The sequence below is a fragment of the Malaclemys terrapin genome, chromosome 4, assembly GCF_027887155.1.
Source record: "Malaclemys terrapin pileata isolate rMalTer1 chromosome 4, rMalTer1.hap1, whole genome shotgun sequence".
NCBI lineage: Eukaryota > Metazoa > Chordata > Testudines > Emydidae > Malaclemys > Malaclemys terrapin.
This window is the reverse complement of record NC_071508.1, coordinates 96,177,510-96,192,872: the sequence shown is the minus strand read 5'-3', so window position 1 is coordinate 96,192,872 and position 15,363 is coordinate 96,177,510. Positions and strand designations below refer to the sequence as shown.

Sequence of the window (15,363 nt, the reverse complement as noted above, 5' to 3'; positions counted from 1 at the left end):
TGCTCTGAAGAAACCTACCAGCTTAGGCCCCACAGGTGAGAAAGATGGGAGAACACCTAGCTTCCCCTGGTTTGAGGGTCCCACTGGGGCATAGGCACCTGGGTGTCTAGAATGATGTATTGTGCACATGCCCAGAAGCAGGAACTTATGGTGCAAATTTAGGCACTAGAGGCATCTTCAGAGTTGAGCAGGGTTTTTGAGGATCTCAGTGCTACCTAAATTCCAGACTTAGGTGCTTAAAGTGGGAGTTAGGTGCCTATGTTCTTTTGTGGATCTGGATCTGTCTGCTTCCTATGCAATATTCAGCATTTTCACCATGCACTGAAATCAGTGGAAATTGAGTAGCCAGCATCTTGCTGGATCAGGCTCAGAATGAAGACACTTTGATTTGTATAATGTGATCATAGCTGTCTGAAGTCATGATACTGAAGTGCATGATTTTTAAACTCTTTTCATGGAAAAGGATAAAATCCCTCTGAGAAATTTAGGCTTATTTTAAACAGTTACTACTGTAGAAATAGCTATTTGGAAAGAGTGTTGCTATGAAAGCTGGATTTTAATTTATGAAAATTTACCTTGATTAGGTAATAAAATAAAAAGGTCATGGAAAGCTTCATAGTAATCTGATAATTTGTAACATTTTTGTAATATCCTTTCTGAACTAGATGTCTGAAAGATATGGATTTGGATGCATCATCAATGGAAAAGAGGTTTGCATTTAAGTTTTTGAAGAAGATTCTAAAATATGTTGACTCTGCTCAAGAGTTCATTGCACATTTGGGTAAGTTTCTCAAGTGTTTTTATTTTGAACATCATAAAAGTAGTTAATATTTAAACTTTACAATGATAAAATAAACCCATTATGCTGAGTTGCACATATAACAACTTCTGTTGCTTTTGAGAAAATATACCATAAGATTCTGATTATTATTTATTCTAAAAAAATACTTGTTGCATCTGCTGAACCTGCCTGCTGGAGTGTCTATACTGCTTTACTTGTACTGCTTCAAAATTAAGTTTGCAAGGCTATTTCAAAGGACTGCAGAGTTATTTACAATTAGATTTTTGCTCAATCTTATTGACATTTGTGTTGATTGTATCCTTGCAGAAGCCATTGTCACCAGTGGAAAAACAGAGAAGTCGCCACATGACCAAGAAATTAAATTCTTTGCCAAAGTGAGTGACTTAATATTTCAAGGAATGTGCCCAAACTCCTGCTATTATACAGAATGCAGTGTGTGTAACAATCAGGACAAGGACGGTTAGACCTAATGGTCAGAGCAGGAGTCAGTCTGAGTCAGGTACAGGGAGGTCAGAGTCCAAGACAATCCAGAGGGCAAATCAAGTCAGGCATCAGTGTGCAGGCAGGATTAGGTACCAGGTTGCAGACAGCAGTTGAAGAGCAAAGGACAAACAAGGGTTGGAAGCCAGAGTCTAGGGTCAATTGCAAGCAGTGTCTGAAGCAGAGACAGACAGGCAATCTGTGTTGTTGCTCAGACAGCTCCCCTTCATGGCTTCCTGATTTAAATACTGGTGCCAGCCAATCAGTGGGCTCATAGGCGCCGACTCCGTGGGTGCTCCAGGGCTAGAGCACCCATGGGGAAAAAATGGTGGGTGCAGAGCACCCATCAGCAGCCTCCCTACCAGCTCTCCCCACACCTCCTGCCCGCCAGCAGACCCCGCGGATCAGCACCTCCTGGCGTCTCCCGCCGCAAACTACTGTTTCTGGGCGTACAGGGAGGCTGGGAGGCAGGGGGGAGGAGCGGGGACGTGGCACACTTCAGGAGGGGGCAGAACTGGGCGGGAGGGGATGGGGGGGCGGGGCAGGTGTGGGCCTTGGGGGAAGGGGTGGAGTGGGGGTGAGGCCTGGGGTAGAGCCTGGGGTCGAGCACCCCCTGGCAGTTTGAAAAGTTGGTGCCTGTGAGTGGGCTATGAGGTCCTGCTGTGCAGTACTTCCTTCCAAGCCACCCTCACATGGTCCTCCTGTAGGAGCCTCACCTAAGCTTCCAGTGGCAATGCAGCAGCAGCAGCACAGAATCTCCAATGTTCCAGCTCTGCGGATTCTTTTTTTGATGTGTTAATGTCACAGAACTATAAGTGTAATGGAATATCTGTTTCCCATATATATAGGTGGGTAATGAGTCAGAGAGTGCAAGTGACATTTCCAGAGGTATTGCTTTAAGACACTATTTCTGGACATTATTTTGCTAAGTGATAAGGGACATAGTATGAAATTAAAAGACAATATATTTATAACAGATAAAATGTAATATTCTTTTGTGGAACAGATAAGTAATTTCTGGAACTTGCTGCCTCAGGATATTATTCAAGCAAATAGCTTAGTATGCTTTTTATAACAGGATTCAATTTTTATATGCGTAAAAATGGCATATCCACTTGAATTTGCAGTTACAAGGGCTATCAGTCCTCATGCTCTGCGACATAAACTTGTCACCATTTAGGATAAGGAAGAAATGTCTTGCTCTGGGATAATATTTTCATGTTTGTTATGAGCAAGCAGGGCCATGGGGCTCAAGACCATATATGAAGCCAGATAGTTGGTAGGTATTGTCAATATGCATGGTCTAGTTATTCGAAGGTTTCATAATCCAGGGTGCAGGCAAGTTCAGCTGCTGGGAAATCAGTCCATGGGAGAATGGCAATCAGTGAACAGGCAGAGCGCAGGGGCAGGCTGGTCAGTGTCGATATTGGGCAGATTCAGGAATAGGCTTAGCAGGATGGGATACAGGTAGATCAGAAGACTGACCTGGGTAGCAGGAGTTTGGTCTCAGGTTCTGGGGAGCAATATGACTAAAAGATGTGGTGCTCAGACAAAGGGTGGGGCAAGAACAGGAAGCTTTATATTAAGTGGTGGCCAATCAGCAGTCTGCTGCTTGTCATCTGATCCTGCTGAATTAGTGGGTGTGGCCTCTAGTTGTGGGGGACTAGCTGCAGTTCCCTTATCTGACCTTGTAGCATGGGGGTGCAGGATAACGCTTTCACTCTGCAACCCCATGGACCTGCCTTGGAGATCCATGGCCCTTGACAAGTACTGGACAGATAAGATGGGTGAGGTAATATCTTTTATTGGACCAACTTCCATTGATGTAAGAGATAAGCTTTCAAGCTACACAGAGCTCTTCTTCAGGTTTGAGCAGACCTGATATCCTGGGACCAACATGGCTACAGCCAACATTGCAAACACGTATTGGACAAGAAAGTATATTACAGAAAGGGATGGAGAGTACACTTTCCTCATTGATGCTGGCTATTGTTGGGAGCTAGTAAAGTAGATGGATCCAATATTGCAATTCTAATGGTTTTGCTCAGCAGATAACTGATGAGATAATATCCCAATATCTCTTGTATCGTTAATATTCTGCTGTCCCTATTTTCAGAGGTTCCCATATATTTACATTAAGACACCTCTGACATCTCAGAGTAGGCTATTTGTTGCTTCGCTTAACTTTTGTGTAAATTTGTCATATGTGAGATTTTCATTTATAATCTTAATGACTAAAACTAGAAAATGCAATTGTAATGAAAAGTCTGTGTGAAGGACTGTGCTGTACTGGAATGCTGTCTGGTACACTTAACAATGTATGTAGATGATAAAAGTATATTTTGTGTCTGTATTCCCTAGGTTCTCCTACCATTAGTTGACCAGTACTTTACCAATCACTTGCTGTACTTCCTGTCTTCTCCAATTAAGTCACTCAGTAGCAGTGGATATGCTTCCAATAAGGAAAAAGAAATGTTGGCAAGGTAAGTAACAGACCAGGGGAAGGCAACCTATAGCACACGTGCCAAAAGCGGCACACAAGCTGATTTTCAGTGGCACTCACACTGCCCAGGTCTTGGCCACTGGTCTAGGGGGCTCTGCATTTTAATTTAATTTTAAATGAAGCTTCTTAAACATTTTAAAAACCTTATTTACTTTACATACAACAATAGTTTAGTTATATATTATAGATTTATAGCAAGAGACCTTCTAAAAATGTTAAAATGTATTACTGGCACGTGAAACCTTAAATTAGATTGAATAAATGAAGACTCGGCACACCACTTCTGAAAGGTTGCCGACCCCTGTAATAGACTGAGGTAAACTCTGTGGGATTGTATCCAGATTATAAAAATTTAATTTAAAAAAAATGCAAAATAACAGTGCAAAAAGTTAGGTTCCTCAAACAGATCATAAATGGCTGATTCTTTCTTTACTAGCGTGGAAGTAAATAAATAACATTCCTCATCTTTATTTCTTTTCTTTTAATTTTAATCATTTACTTAACTTAATTTGCTTTTAATCATTTTTAAAATGTGAAACATTAATCAGGTAGAGATTATATATATTTACAATAACCGTGTTACAAAATTATCAAGTGTTTTGACAAGTTTGGTGGTGACCCAAAAATCAGTGCCACCGGATGACTGTTAAATGGTCGTATGCCTATTCCATTCTTTCATAAACAGGAAATAATAGCATGAAAACCACCACTACTAAATGGTTCCAGGTACCACTGTTAAATGTCAGCAGAAAGGCAAAGTGCTAAGTGCCTCCTGATTCCACTAAAGGCAGTCGGAATTAAGGGCCTCCGCACCACTCAGAATAGTCATGTATACTGACTCTCCTCTCACTCTTTGAGTTCTACCCTCTGGAAAAGGGCAGAGGCAAATAAGAAGTTTACACTGCTGCTGCTTTTACTGTATCAGTTTGGTTACTGAAAAGGGAACTTCAGGCTCTAAAGCCTTGTCTACACTGCCACTTTACAGCGCTGAAACTTTCTTGCTCAGGGGTGTGAAAAGCCACTTCCCTCACGGGGGTGGGTTTTTTACAGCATCATCGCTTTAACGTTGCTAGTGAAGACCTACCCTAAGATTGTAAATTTTAAAAAAAGTTTAAAATGTGTCTATTTTGGGAAGTGAAGAGGACAAATCTAAAATCTAGGAAACAGTCCAAAACCTCAGTTACAGCTAATAGCTGTGATTGAATATCCTTAGTAGTGAAAAAGGTTTGTGCTTTTTCCCCTGCTCTTCCGTTTGCCCTTTCAAAAGATCCTCTGGATGCCAACATCAGAAAGGAGATAAAAAACTTAAGATGATAAAAAATGGGAAGGTCTTGTGTAAAATTTTTCTATGTATAGATGACATTTAATTATGTATTTTGGACCTTTCAAAATTAATCCCACAATATTTTTTAAAAATAAAGTAACATGGCTTTATTCCTATCTATGAGAAACTTAAACAGTAGCAATAATTCTAAGTACGTAGTAAGAAGCTAGAAGATATTGATACTGGCTGAAACTTACTTCATCCACATGAACTCAAGGAAGTTGGCTCTAGTATGAGTAGGAAAATCCATCCATCTCAAACTAGGGCAGAGTTCAGGTCTTCAGCACACTGCTTCCTCCCCAGAGAATCATAGAGTCATAGAAGATTAGGGTTGGAAGAGACCTCAGGAGGTCATCTAGTCCAACCCCCTGCTCAGAGCAGGACCAACACCAACTAAATCATCCCAGCCAGGGTTTTGTCAAGCCGGGCCTTAAAAACCTCTAAGAATGGAGATTCCACCACCTCCCTAGGTAACCCATTCCTGTGCTTCACCACCCTCCTAGTGAAATAGTGTTTCCTCATATCCAATCTAGACCTCTCCCACTGCAATTTGAGACCAGTGCTCCTCGTTCTGTCATCGGCCACCACTGAGAACAGCCTAGCTCCATCCTCTTTGGAACCCCCCTTCAGGTAGTTGAAGGCTGCTATCAAATCCCCCCTCACTCTTCTCTTCTGCAGACTAAACAAGCCCAATTCCCTCAGTCCCAGTCACCTACTGACTCCATCCACTTGAGGGAAACATTGAAGCCACAGAATGCACATATAGATCTTATGTCCCCTATGCACATCTCTAGTGGGTTGGTTTGGAGATTCTTTCCGCCTCACACAGGGTGTCAGGAAACCACCCTTCCGTGGTCTAACTTCCTGCCCCTCTTCCAACAGCAACTCCAAGCCTCAGTATGGGGCTGAGATGAATTTCATCTATTGCAAATCAGTGTAATTGGAACCAAATGTGGTTGAAATACCTTTCAAAACACTAAAGTTAGGGGCTAGAGTCACTGTAGGATTTGTAGAAGTGAAAGGCAGCACAGACCCTTGCAAAGGGCTCCAGCTGTGGAGCAGGTAAATTGCTCAGATACAATGTGCCCATTAAGAAAAATGGGAAATAGACACTCTTCTCAAAATGGCTACCTAACTGTGGTCAAGCTATGATCACAGTCCCATTGAGAACAGTGACAGATGGCAGCTTTGAAAGAGCACAGTTCTACATGGAGTTCTCTGTAATAATTTGTTAGTCCCTGCTGAAGGAGAAACTTTTAATTGTGAAGAATAATGTGAAAAAGTTACCTTTAATACTAAAAAAGTCTTCAAAGGTAGCTTGCTCACAAGTTTTTTGGTGAGTTTAATTATAACAGCAGTTTCAAGTGTCTTTTATTCCATTGTTAAGATTATTCGGGATAAAGAAACTGTCAGACAATGGGTGCTTCATTTCTGAAAGGATCCATTTATTTTAACTCATAAACTAATTAACCAATTCACTTGTCATTTCTCAGAAAATTCATTCTGTGTTCAGAGTGAATACTGTAATTTTGGAGAGGAGCTGAATTTGTCATATGTACCAAAGTGGTTGAATTCCTGCTTTAAGCACAAAACTCAGCCTTAAGAATAGAACCAACAGTGAAACCTCCATGATTAGCAAAAATTGGAAAATATCAGTGAAAATGTTTTCAAATTAATCTCATAATTTCTATTCTTAATAGAGAAATTGCAAATGAGGATGAAAGTGATATGTGAAAATTCTATAAAACACTAAACATCAACCTGTTCACTTAACAGTATCCCTCTGATGATTTGGGCCTGAAGGCTCTACATATGGATATTAAATATTTCTATTGTTTGTATCCAAATCCTGAGGTACCATAATACCTAGATTTAAAGCCATTGGCAAGAAAGTAACTCTTTCTTTCGCTTTGTATGGGGCTTCAGTTGCAAAAGTAAAATATAGATTAAAATATCACACATTGAAAGGATACAGCCAGGCCTTGCAATGTGGAATACTTTTGTGAAAGAGGATGCAGCGTGGGGAATAGCAGCTGTCATAGCCAGAGTGAGGCAGAAGCGGAATATAAGAAGAAACTTAAAGTGAAATTGTTTAATATGAACATTTCCTCAGCCAGACCTTACATGAATCGGAATTTAGCGATAGAAAGTCCAACAAGCTCATCTAGTCCGCCTCTCTGCCAGGTGCAAGACTGTTATAGCAGTAATTCTCAAACATTTTACTAGTACGCTCCAATTTTATCACAGCAATTGAACTCACAGCCCCATTTTCACTGAAGCTACAGATGATATTCATATTTTTATCAGCCATGAATGAAATATAAAAATATGACAGTTTACGTGACATAAAAACTACACTAAAAGAACATTATTTAAGTTTCATTGATAAGCTAGACTGCCAAAATTTAGGTTGCAGGTACACAGGATGGACAGCGCTCAGGGAATGAGGAAGCTGTTCAATAATTTTTCAGAAAAAGGTCACAAGAATCTTTTTATAATGGGAAGTGTTAGACAACCTAAACACAGAGACAGCTCCCAGCTGTCCCTATCATTATAATAGACTTACCATGACACATTTCAATGGATTAATGAGCTTTGGGGCATCCTGGAGGGTCATTTGGGACAGGACTAGGGCATCCTAGTAGGATGTTTTTGGAAGGTAGTAGAAGTCTGGAGCATTGGGAACTGTTTGGAGAGAGTCCTGGAGCATCCTCCCCTATTCTACCCCTCCTTCCCATTATACCCCCTTAAGTCCTCTATTTCTTGTTCCATATTCTGTCCCTGGCCCACCTCCCTGCCAACAAGACTCTGAAGCAGCCATGTGCTGCCACCTCCCCTTCCTTCCTGCTCTCTCCTCCCCAGTGGTTCTACATTTGCTGGGTACCATTGAGAGAAGACATCATCTCACTGCCCTCCTGCTGATATCATTGTAGCTGAGAGGAGTCACTACAGAGAAACCTGTTTGACCCACGTAGCTCTGTTAGATGCGTGTGTGATTGTAGTTGCAGCTGGAACAAGAACAAAGGGAGTGTAAAGGAAAATCCCATATAAAGTTTCATTTGTTTATTTTCAAGAGCTAAAAATTAAAAACTAGAGTTTTGGGCCTCACCAAGACACTGCCAAAGCTCCAGCACTGGGCCATGGTTCAAGAGTTTGCATTTTTGTGCATTGTCCAGTCCAATTTTGAAAGTCCTAAGTGATGCACTTTTCACCATTTCTCTTCTGAGACTATTCTGCAGGATTGTAGATCTCATTGTGAGGAAGTTTTACCTCGTGCTCAGTTACATTTTCCTTTTCTTAATTTCATAATGAGTCAGTCCTTCCCCTCATTGAGCATATTTGTTGTTCTTTTCTGAACTTCCTCTAGTTTATCAATATCTTTCTGGCAAAGTGGTGCTCAAAGTTGAACAAGCTATTGTAAGTGTAATTACATGAGAAACTTAAAAAAGAGGAATAGTTATCTCCCTGTTTCTTAATATGTTGTCCTTACATACTCAGCACAAAACTACATCAGACTTGTTTGCAACCAGCTGACACTGCAAATTAATGTTTAATTCACTCTCCACTGTGAGCCTTGAATCTCTGTCCACATTACTGTGTCCCAGGTTTTTTCCTGTCATTGAGTACGTATTTCATATTATGTTTCTCTGGATGTATTAGATTGTCTTTTGCCAAGCTGTATTTCATTTTCCTGTTTTTTACCTAAGTTTCCAATCTTTCTCTATATTCATTTGTTTTATTCCACTTTCCTGCCTAGTGTTCACGACTGTTCCCAGTTTAGCGTCAGCTATAAATTTCATTAATGTGCTGTATACTCTCTCTTCCAGATGATTAATTCAGATATCTAATAAGCTTAGACCTAAACCACTAATCTCATTTCTCCAACTTGTCCACTGATTTATCTTTACCTCTAATCCTCTAATTTATCATTTATCATTAAATTTGTTTATGGTCTTCTAGCCAGTTTTCAGGCCACACAACAGCGTTCTTATCCGTTTGAATTAATTGCTCATATACAATTTCACAAGACACAATATAAAATGCTTTACTGAGCTCCAAATATATTACATAAGAATACATTCTAGGATGGTCCAGTAGTTAGGGAACTAGATTAGAACTCAGGAATTAAATTCCCTGCTCTGCCACAGACTTCCTGTGTGACCTTGGATGAGACATCTAGGGCCAGATTTACAAAGGTATTTAGGCAACTATGTATTTAGTTGCCTAAAGATGCATAGTAGGATTCACAAATTCACCTAAGTGAATTCAATGGGAGTTAGATGTCTAACCTGCTTGGGCACTTTTGTATGCCTCCATTCCCCATCTGTAAAATGGGGATAATACAACTTTCCTACCTTACCGGGGTATTGTGAGAATAAATACGTTAAAGATAATGAGATGCTTAAATACTATAGCAATGGGAGAGCAATAAAAGTACCTTAGATAGATTTTTTACATTTCTTATAGCTATCTCCAATTTTTAAGTCTATTACAAATAGAAAATATTTTGGTATGGCAAAATTTATGCTTTAGAAACCGATGCTAGTTATTGCTTATGGTTTCCATTACCGTTTAGATCAGTGGTTTTCAAACTTTTTTCTGGGGGCCCAGTTGAAGAAAATTGTTGATGTTCATGACCCAATGGAGCTGGGGATGAGGGGTTTGCGGTGTGGGAGGGGCTCTGGGCTGGGGCAGAGGGTTGGGGTGCGGGAGGGGGTCAGGGCTCTGGGCTGGAGGTGCAGGTTCTGAGCTGGGGCTGGGGATGAGGGGTTTGGGGTACAGGAGGGGCTCCGGATTTGGGGGGTGCTCAGGGCTGGGCAGGAGGTTGGAGGTCAGGGCTCTGGGCTAGGGGTGCAGGCTCTGAAGTGGGGCTGGGGATGATGGGTTTGGTGTGCAGGAGGAACTCTGGGTTTGGGGGGGCTCAGGGCTGGGCAGGAGGTTGGAGGTCAGGGCTCTGGGCTGGGGGGAAGGCTCTGGAGTGGGGCTGAGGATGAGCGATTTGGGGTGCAGGAAGGGGTTCCAGGTTTCGGGGGGCTCAGGGCCAGGGCAGAAGATTGGGGCACGGATTTACCTCCAGCAGCTCCTGGTCAGCGGCTCCCTGGAAGCAGCCAGCAGCAGGTCAGGCTCCTAGGCAGAGGCGCGCAAGCAGCTCCATGTGGCTCTCACCCGCAGGCACTGCCCCCTAGCTCCCAATGGCTGTTTCCCGGCCAATGGGAGTGCGGAGCCGGTGCTCGGGGCAGGGACAGTGCGCGGAGCCCCATGGCCTCCCTGCCTAGAAGCCAGATCCGCTACTAGCTGCTTCCAGGGTGCAGCGCGGTATCAGAACAAGTAGACGCTAGGCTGCCTTACCTGGGCAGCACTGTTGACAGGACTTTTAACGTCCCAGCCAGCAGTGCTGATCAGAGTGACCCAGTGCCTGACATGCCGCAACCCAGTACTGGGTCGCGACCCGAACTTTGAAAAACACTGCTTTAGATGTTAGGTGAATTTTCTCTCATTTATTACATTACTTTACTATAGATTTGAAACTAAACTTGTAAGACTGTGTTTGCTAGAACGACTCTTTTTTTCTGTTAATATTTCAGCATTAATTTTACCTATCATGACTATTATAAACACAAAAAGATAAACTGTTTATAAACAGTATCTTCTGAAAACATTTTAAATTATCTTAAGTTTGTTAACATGCATTTATTGTTCTCATATGTCAAATAAAACAATGCAATGTTATTGTTATTGTTATATGTTATTCACCATGAGGGAAAAAATTACAACCATTAGAGAGAGATTCAACCATATAAAATACAGTTGCTGCTAACTATTGTAATTAAAGGAAACACATTTAATCTTTGAGGTGCTTTTTAGACTAAAAGTTATTCTGGAAGATGATATTGCCAGAGGAAAGTATCTGGTTGTTTATTCTCATTATGTGATTGAAAATATACCTTCGGGGAACTACTGTGTACCTTTCTTTTACATCTTGTGGTCTCGCTATTCTCTCGTTATCGCTTTACCTCATGTTCTAAACAAAACATTAATCTCTGTGTCTTCTTCTACTATTTTGCATTCTTTTCTGCTTTAGCCTATTCTGCAAACTTGCTGCTCTTGTTAGACATAGGATTTCACTTTTCGGTAAGTTATTAAAGGATATTAATGAAGTTGTATTTATAACATTTTGTGCTTCCTATAATATATCTAAGGCTTATAACCGATGAGCAAAAATGATTTGTGGTGGGAAATAAGTGGTGTATGGCTGTTAACTTCATTATTTCTGTAACAACTCAAACTTTTCACATTCTCTGGATACATTTCTGCTTTCTGGTGCACATGATCCAATCCCAGTATAGTCAATGGGAGCAACAAATGTGTAACTGAAGATAGACTTTGATAGAATATATGAAGTATAGTAGTGTAATAGGTGTCAGTAGCCTCAGGTGAAGTGAGAGTTAATATCGAGACTCCATTTGAATCTCTGCCTTTTTCATTTGCTCATAACTTTCACAAAAAATTACTTTATGCTAATAATTACAATATTTAGTGTCAGCTGAATTTGATAAATTAAGAATAATTTGTTGTAGAGTTATGTGAATGTGAAATAAACCCACTTTTTCATATGGTCTTCTAGGAAATTAGATAAAGAAATTTAGATGATAAGATTCAAAAATAAAATCACGTATTCTGATGCTTAAATTGATATATAAACCCTCAATATTGTTGTTATTAATGTTAATATTTATGAAACACACATGTGTATAGCTGGCCAAAACTCCAGGGAAGGGGGAGGAGTGTTTTATTTAGGTATTTCCTTCCAATTTTGAGCCAAAGCAAATTTTATCAACATTTCTTCTGAATTAAAGACCACTACATCCACTATCACCCCTCAAAATTTTTGTTTTGGAAATGTGGCGTTCTCAGAAGGAAATGTGAAATTGACATTCTTGTCAGTTTCATGACTGCTATGCATTGAACTGCAGCAGTGAAACACAAGAATGTGTTTCACTAAACTTCTGCCTGGAGTCCAGGCTCCAGACAAAGCTACTGTGAAGTAGGGAGCCTAACTGCCCTGAGAGCCCTGGCTCCATCTGAGACTGCGGTCTGCCAGGCTCCCTGCTGCAGATGTCTACCAGACATGAGGGCCCCAGCTCCAGTCATGGCTTCCAGGGCTGCTGCGGCAGAGCAGGGAAACCTAGCAGCCCTGTGAGCCCAGGCTCCAGATGGAGCTCCAGGTCAGTCTGCTGCAGAGATGTGGCCTCTGGACCACCAGCAGGTTTCCAGTGTTTCCAATGTTCCAAAAGTTTTGTCCAATCTCTAATAGATTCAGTGAAACTATTCAGTTCCTTGAATAGGCGAAAACTTCCAAACAGCTCTAGTTTAGAGTTCTTTGCATATAAGATCCCAGTTCCATGCCGCTCACAATTTAAATATATTATTAATTATTTGCATTATCATAGAATTGAGGAGACCAGACTTAATGAAAGGACAAGGAATGTGGAGTAAAGTGATTAATACAGACACGTCTCTAAATATATGTAATAATGAGTATGATTCCATATCAGTAAAAGGAAATTGTGGCTCAAGCTCATCACTAGCTACAAAGTTCAGACCCATGAATTGAAATTGGCCCAAGACTCAAAGTGGATTTAGACCCAGTTATAATTGTATTCACATAAAGCAAAATTTCCTCTCTTTCTTTCTGCTGCAAAAAAATGCTTAATAAGGTCCTACTCCTGCAATGCAATACAGTAGGTTGAACACCTGTTCCTGTGTGGAATCTCATTGACTTTAGTAGGTCCCTTCATAGGTGGAGGAGTCTGTGCTAGCAGATCCCATTTCCAAATTGTGACCTAAATGTCTAATTTATCTTTCTAAATGTCTTTTCATTCGATATAATTTATAGTATCTTAAGTATCTGAATTTGTTGGGCTATTACCTCTGATAGAATTTCTGCATGTATATGTGTTGCAAAGAAAACCAGATAGCTATCCTGAAAAATATTTACTCTGTTCTGAAGATTATAAATTGCCATCTTGTAACTGATTCATGATCCTTTAAGAGAAGGTATCACAGTGCCTTGTGTCACGGAAAGTGGAAAATGGTTAATGAAAACCTTTATCCTCATTTTGGTGTGTCACAGTGCTTCTGTTTCATATTGCAAAAAGCATGGAAATGAGAATGGATAAAAATAACAAACCCAATTATATGATAATTACAGGATAGATAGAAAAGAAATTTAGAGGTATTAAAGAGACAAAGTAAAATGTCTTCAAACAGCATAAAGAAAGCAGGATTGACATCCTGGCCAGAAGTGTTTAATATATACATTTAGGCCCCAAACCTGCAAATATTTATGCACATACTTAACTGTACTCCGGTGAGTAGTTCCACTGAATTAAATCATAGAATCATAGAATATTGGGTCGGAAGAGACCTCAGGAGGTCATCTAGTCCAATCCCCTGCTCAAAGCAGGACCAACACCAACTAAATCAACCCAGCCAGGGCTTTGTCAAGCTGGACCTTAAAAACCTCTAAGGATGGAGATTCCACCACCTCCCTCGGTAACCCATTCCAGTGCTTCACCACCCTTCTAGTGAAATAGTGTTTCCTAATATCCAACCTAAACCTCCCCCACTGAAACCTGAGACCATTGCTTCTTGTTCTGTCATCTGCCACCTCTGAGAACAGTCTAGTTCCATCCTCTTTGGAAACCCCCTTCAGATAGTTGAAGGCCGCTATCAAATCCCCCCACACTCTTTTCTTCTGCAGGCTAAATAGCCCCAGTTTCCTCAGCCTCTCCTCATAAGTCATGTGCCCCATCCCCCTAATCATTTTTGTTGCCCTCTGCTGGACTCGCTCCAATTTGTCCACATCCCTTCTGTAGTGGGGGGACCAAAACTGGACGCAATACTCCAGGTGTGGCCTCACCAGTGCTGAATAGAGGGGAATAATCACTTCTTTCGATCTGCTGGCAATGCTACTACTAATACAGCCCAATATGCCATTGGCCTTCTTGGCAACAAGGGCACACTGCTGACTCATATCCAGCTTCTAATCCTTTTCTGCAGAACTGATGCTTACCCAGTCGGTCCCAATCCTGTAGCGGTGCATGGGATTCTTCCTTCCTAAGTGCAGGACTCTGCACTTGTCCTTGTTGAACCTCATCAGATTTCTTTTGATCCAATCCTCCAATTTTTCTAGGTCATTCTGGACCCTATCCCTACCCTCCAGCGTATCTATCTCTTCCCACAGCTTAGTGTCATCTGCAAACTTGCTAAGGGTGCAATCCATCCCATCATCCAAATCGTTAATAAAGATGTTGAACAAAATTGGCCCCAGGACCAACCCCTGGGGCACTCCACTTGATATTGGCTGCCAGCTAGACATTGAGCCGTTGATCACTACCTGTTGATCCCAACAATCTAGCCAGCTTTCTATCCACCTTATAGTCCATTCATCCAATCCATACTTCTTTAACTTCCTGGCAAGAATACTGTGGGAGACCGTATCAAAAGCTTTGCTAAAATCAAGATATATCACATCCACCGCTTTCCCCATATCCACGGAGCCAGTTATCTCATCATAGAAGGCAATCAGGTTGGTCAGGCATGACTTGCCCGTGGTAAATCCATGTTGACTCTTCGTGATCACCTTCCTCTCCTCCAAGTGCTTCAAAATGGATTCCTTGAGGACCTGCTCCATGATTTTGCTGGGGACTGAAGTGAGGCTGACCCGTCTGTAGTTCCCTGGGTTCTCTTTCTTCCCTTTTTTAAATATGGGCACTATATTTATCTTTTTCCAATTGTCCAGGACCTCCCAAGATCGCCACAAATTTTCAAAGATAATGGCCAATGGCTCTGCAATCACATCAGCCAACTCCCTCACCACCCTTGGATGCATTAGATTTGGACCCATGGACTTGTGCATGTCCACCTTTTCTAAATAGTCCTTAACCTGTTCTTTCACCACTGAGGGCTGCTCACCTCCTCCCCATACTGTGTTGCCCAGTGCAGCAGTCTGGGAGCTGACCTTGTCTGTGAAGGCCAAGGCAGAAAGAGCATTCAGTACTTCAGTTTTTTCCACATCATCTGTCACTATGTTGCATCCCCCATTCAGTAAGGGTCCCACACTTTCCCTGACCATCTTCTTGTTGCTAACGTAACTGTAGAAACCTTTCTTGTTACCCTTCACATCCTTTGCTAGCTGCAACTCCAATTGTGCCTTGGCCTTCCTGATTACACTCCTGCATGCTCTAGCAA

The 15,363-nt window shown here is 41.4% G+C and overlaps 1 protein-coding gene across 17 annotated transcripts in view; it reads left to right on the top strand.

The window, feature by feature from the left end:
* Positions 1 to 15,363, top strand: part of RYR3 (ryanodine receptor 3) — a 551,551-nt gene that overhangs the window by 383,078 nt on the left and 153,110 nt on the right. For all 17 annotated transcript variants that reach the window (XM_054027214.1, XM_054027212.1, XM_054027213.1 and 14 more), the window contains 4 exons: positions 666 to 781; positions 1,109 to 1,176; positions 3,644 to 3,765; positions 11,192 to 11,241. In XM_054027214.1, coding sequence (XP_053883189.1) covers positions 666 to 781; positions 1,109 to 1,176; positions 3,644 to 3,765; positions 11,192 to 11,241 — 356 coding nt within the window. The remainder of the gene's footprint in view (positions 1 to 665; positions 782 to 1,108; positions 1,177 to 3,643; positions 3,766 to 11,191; positions 11,242 to 15,363) is intronic.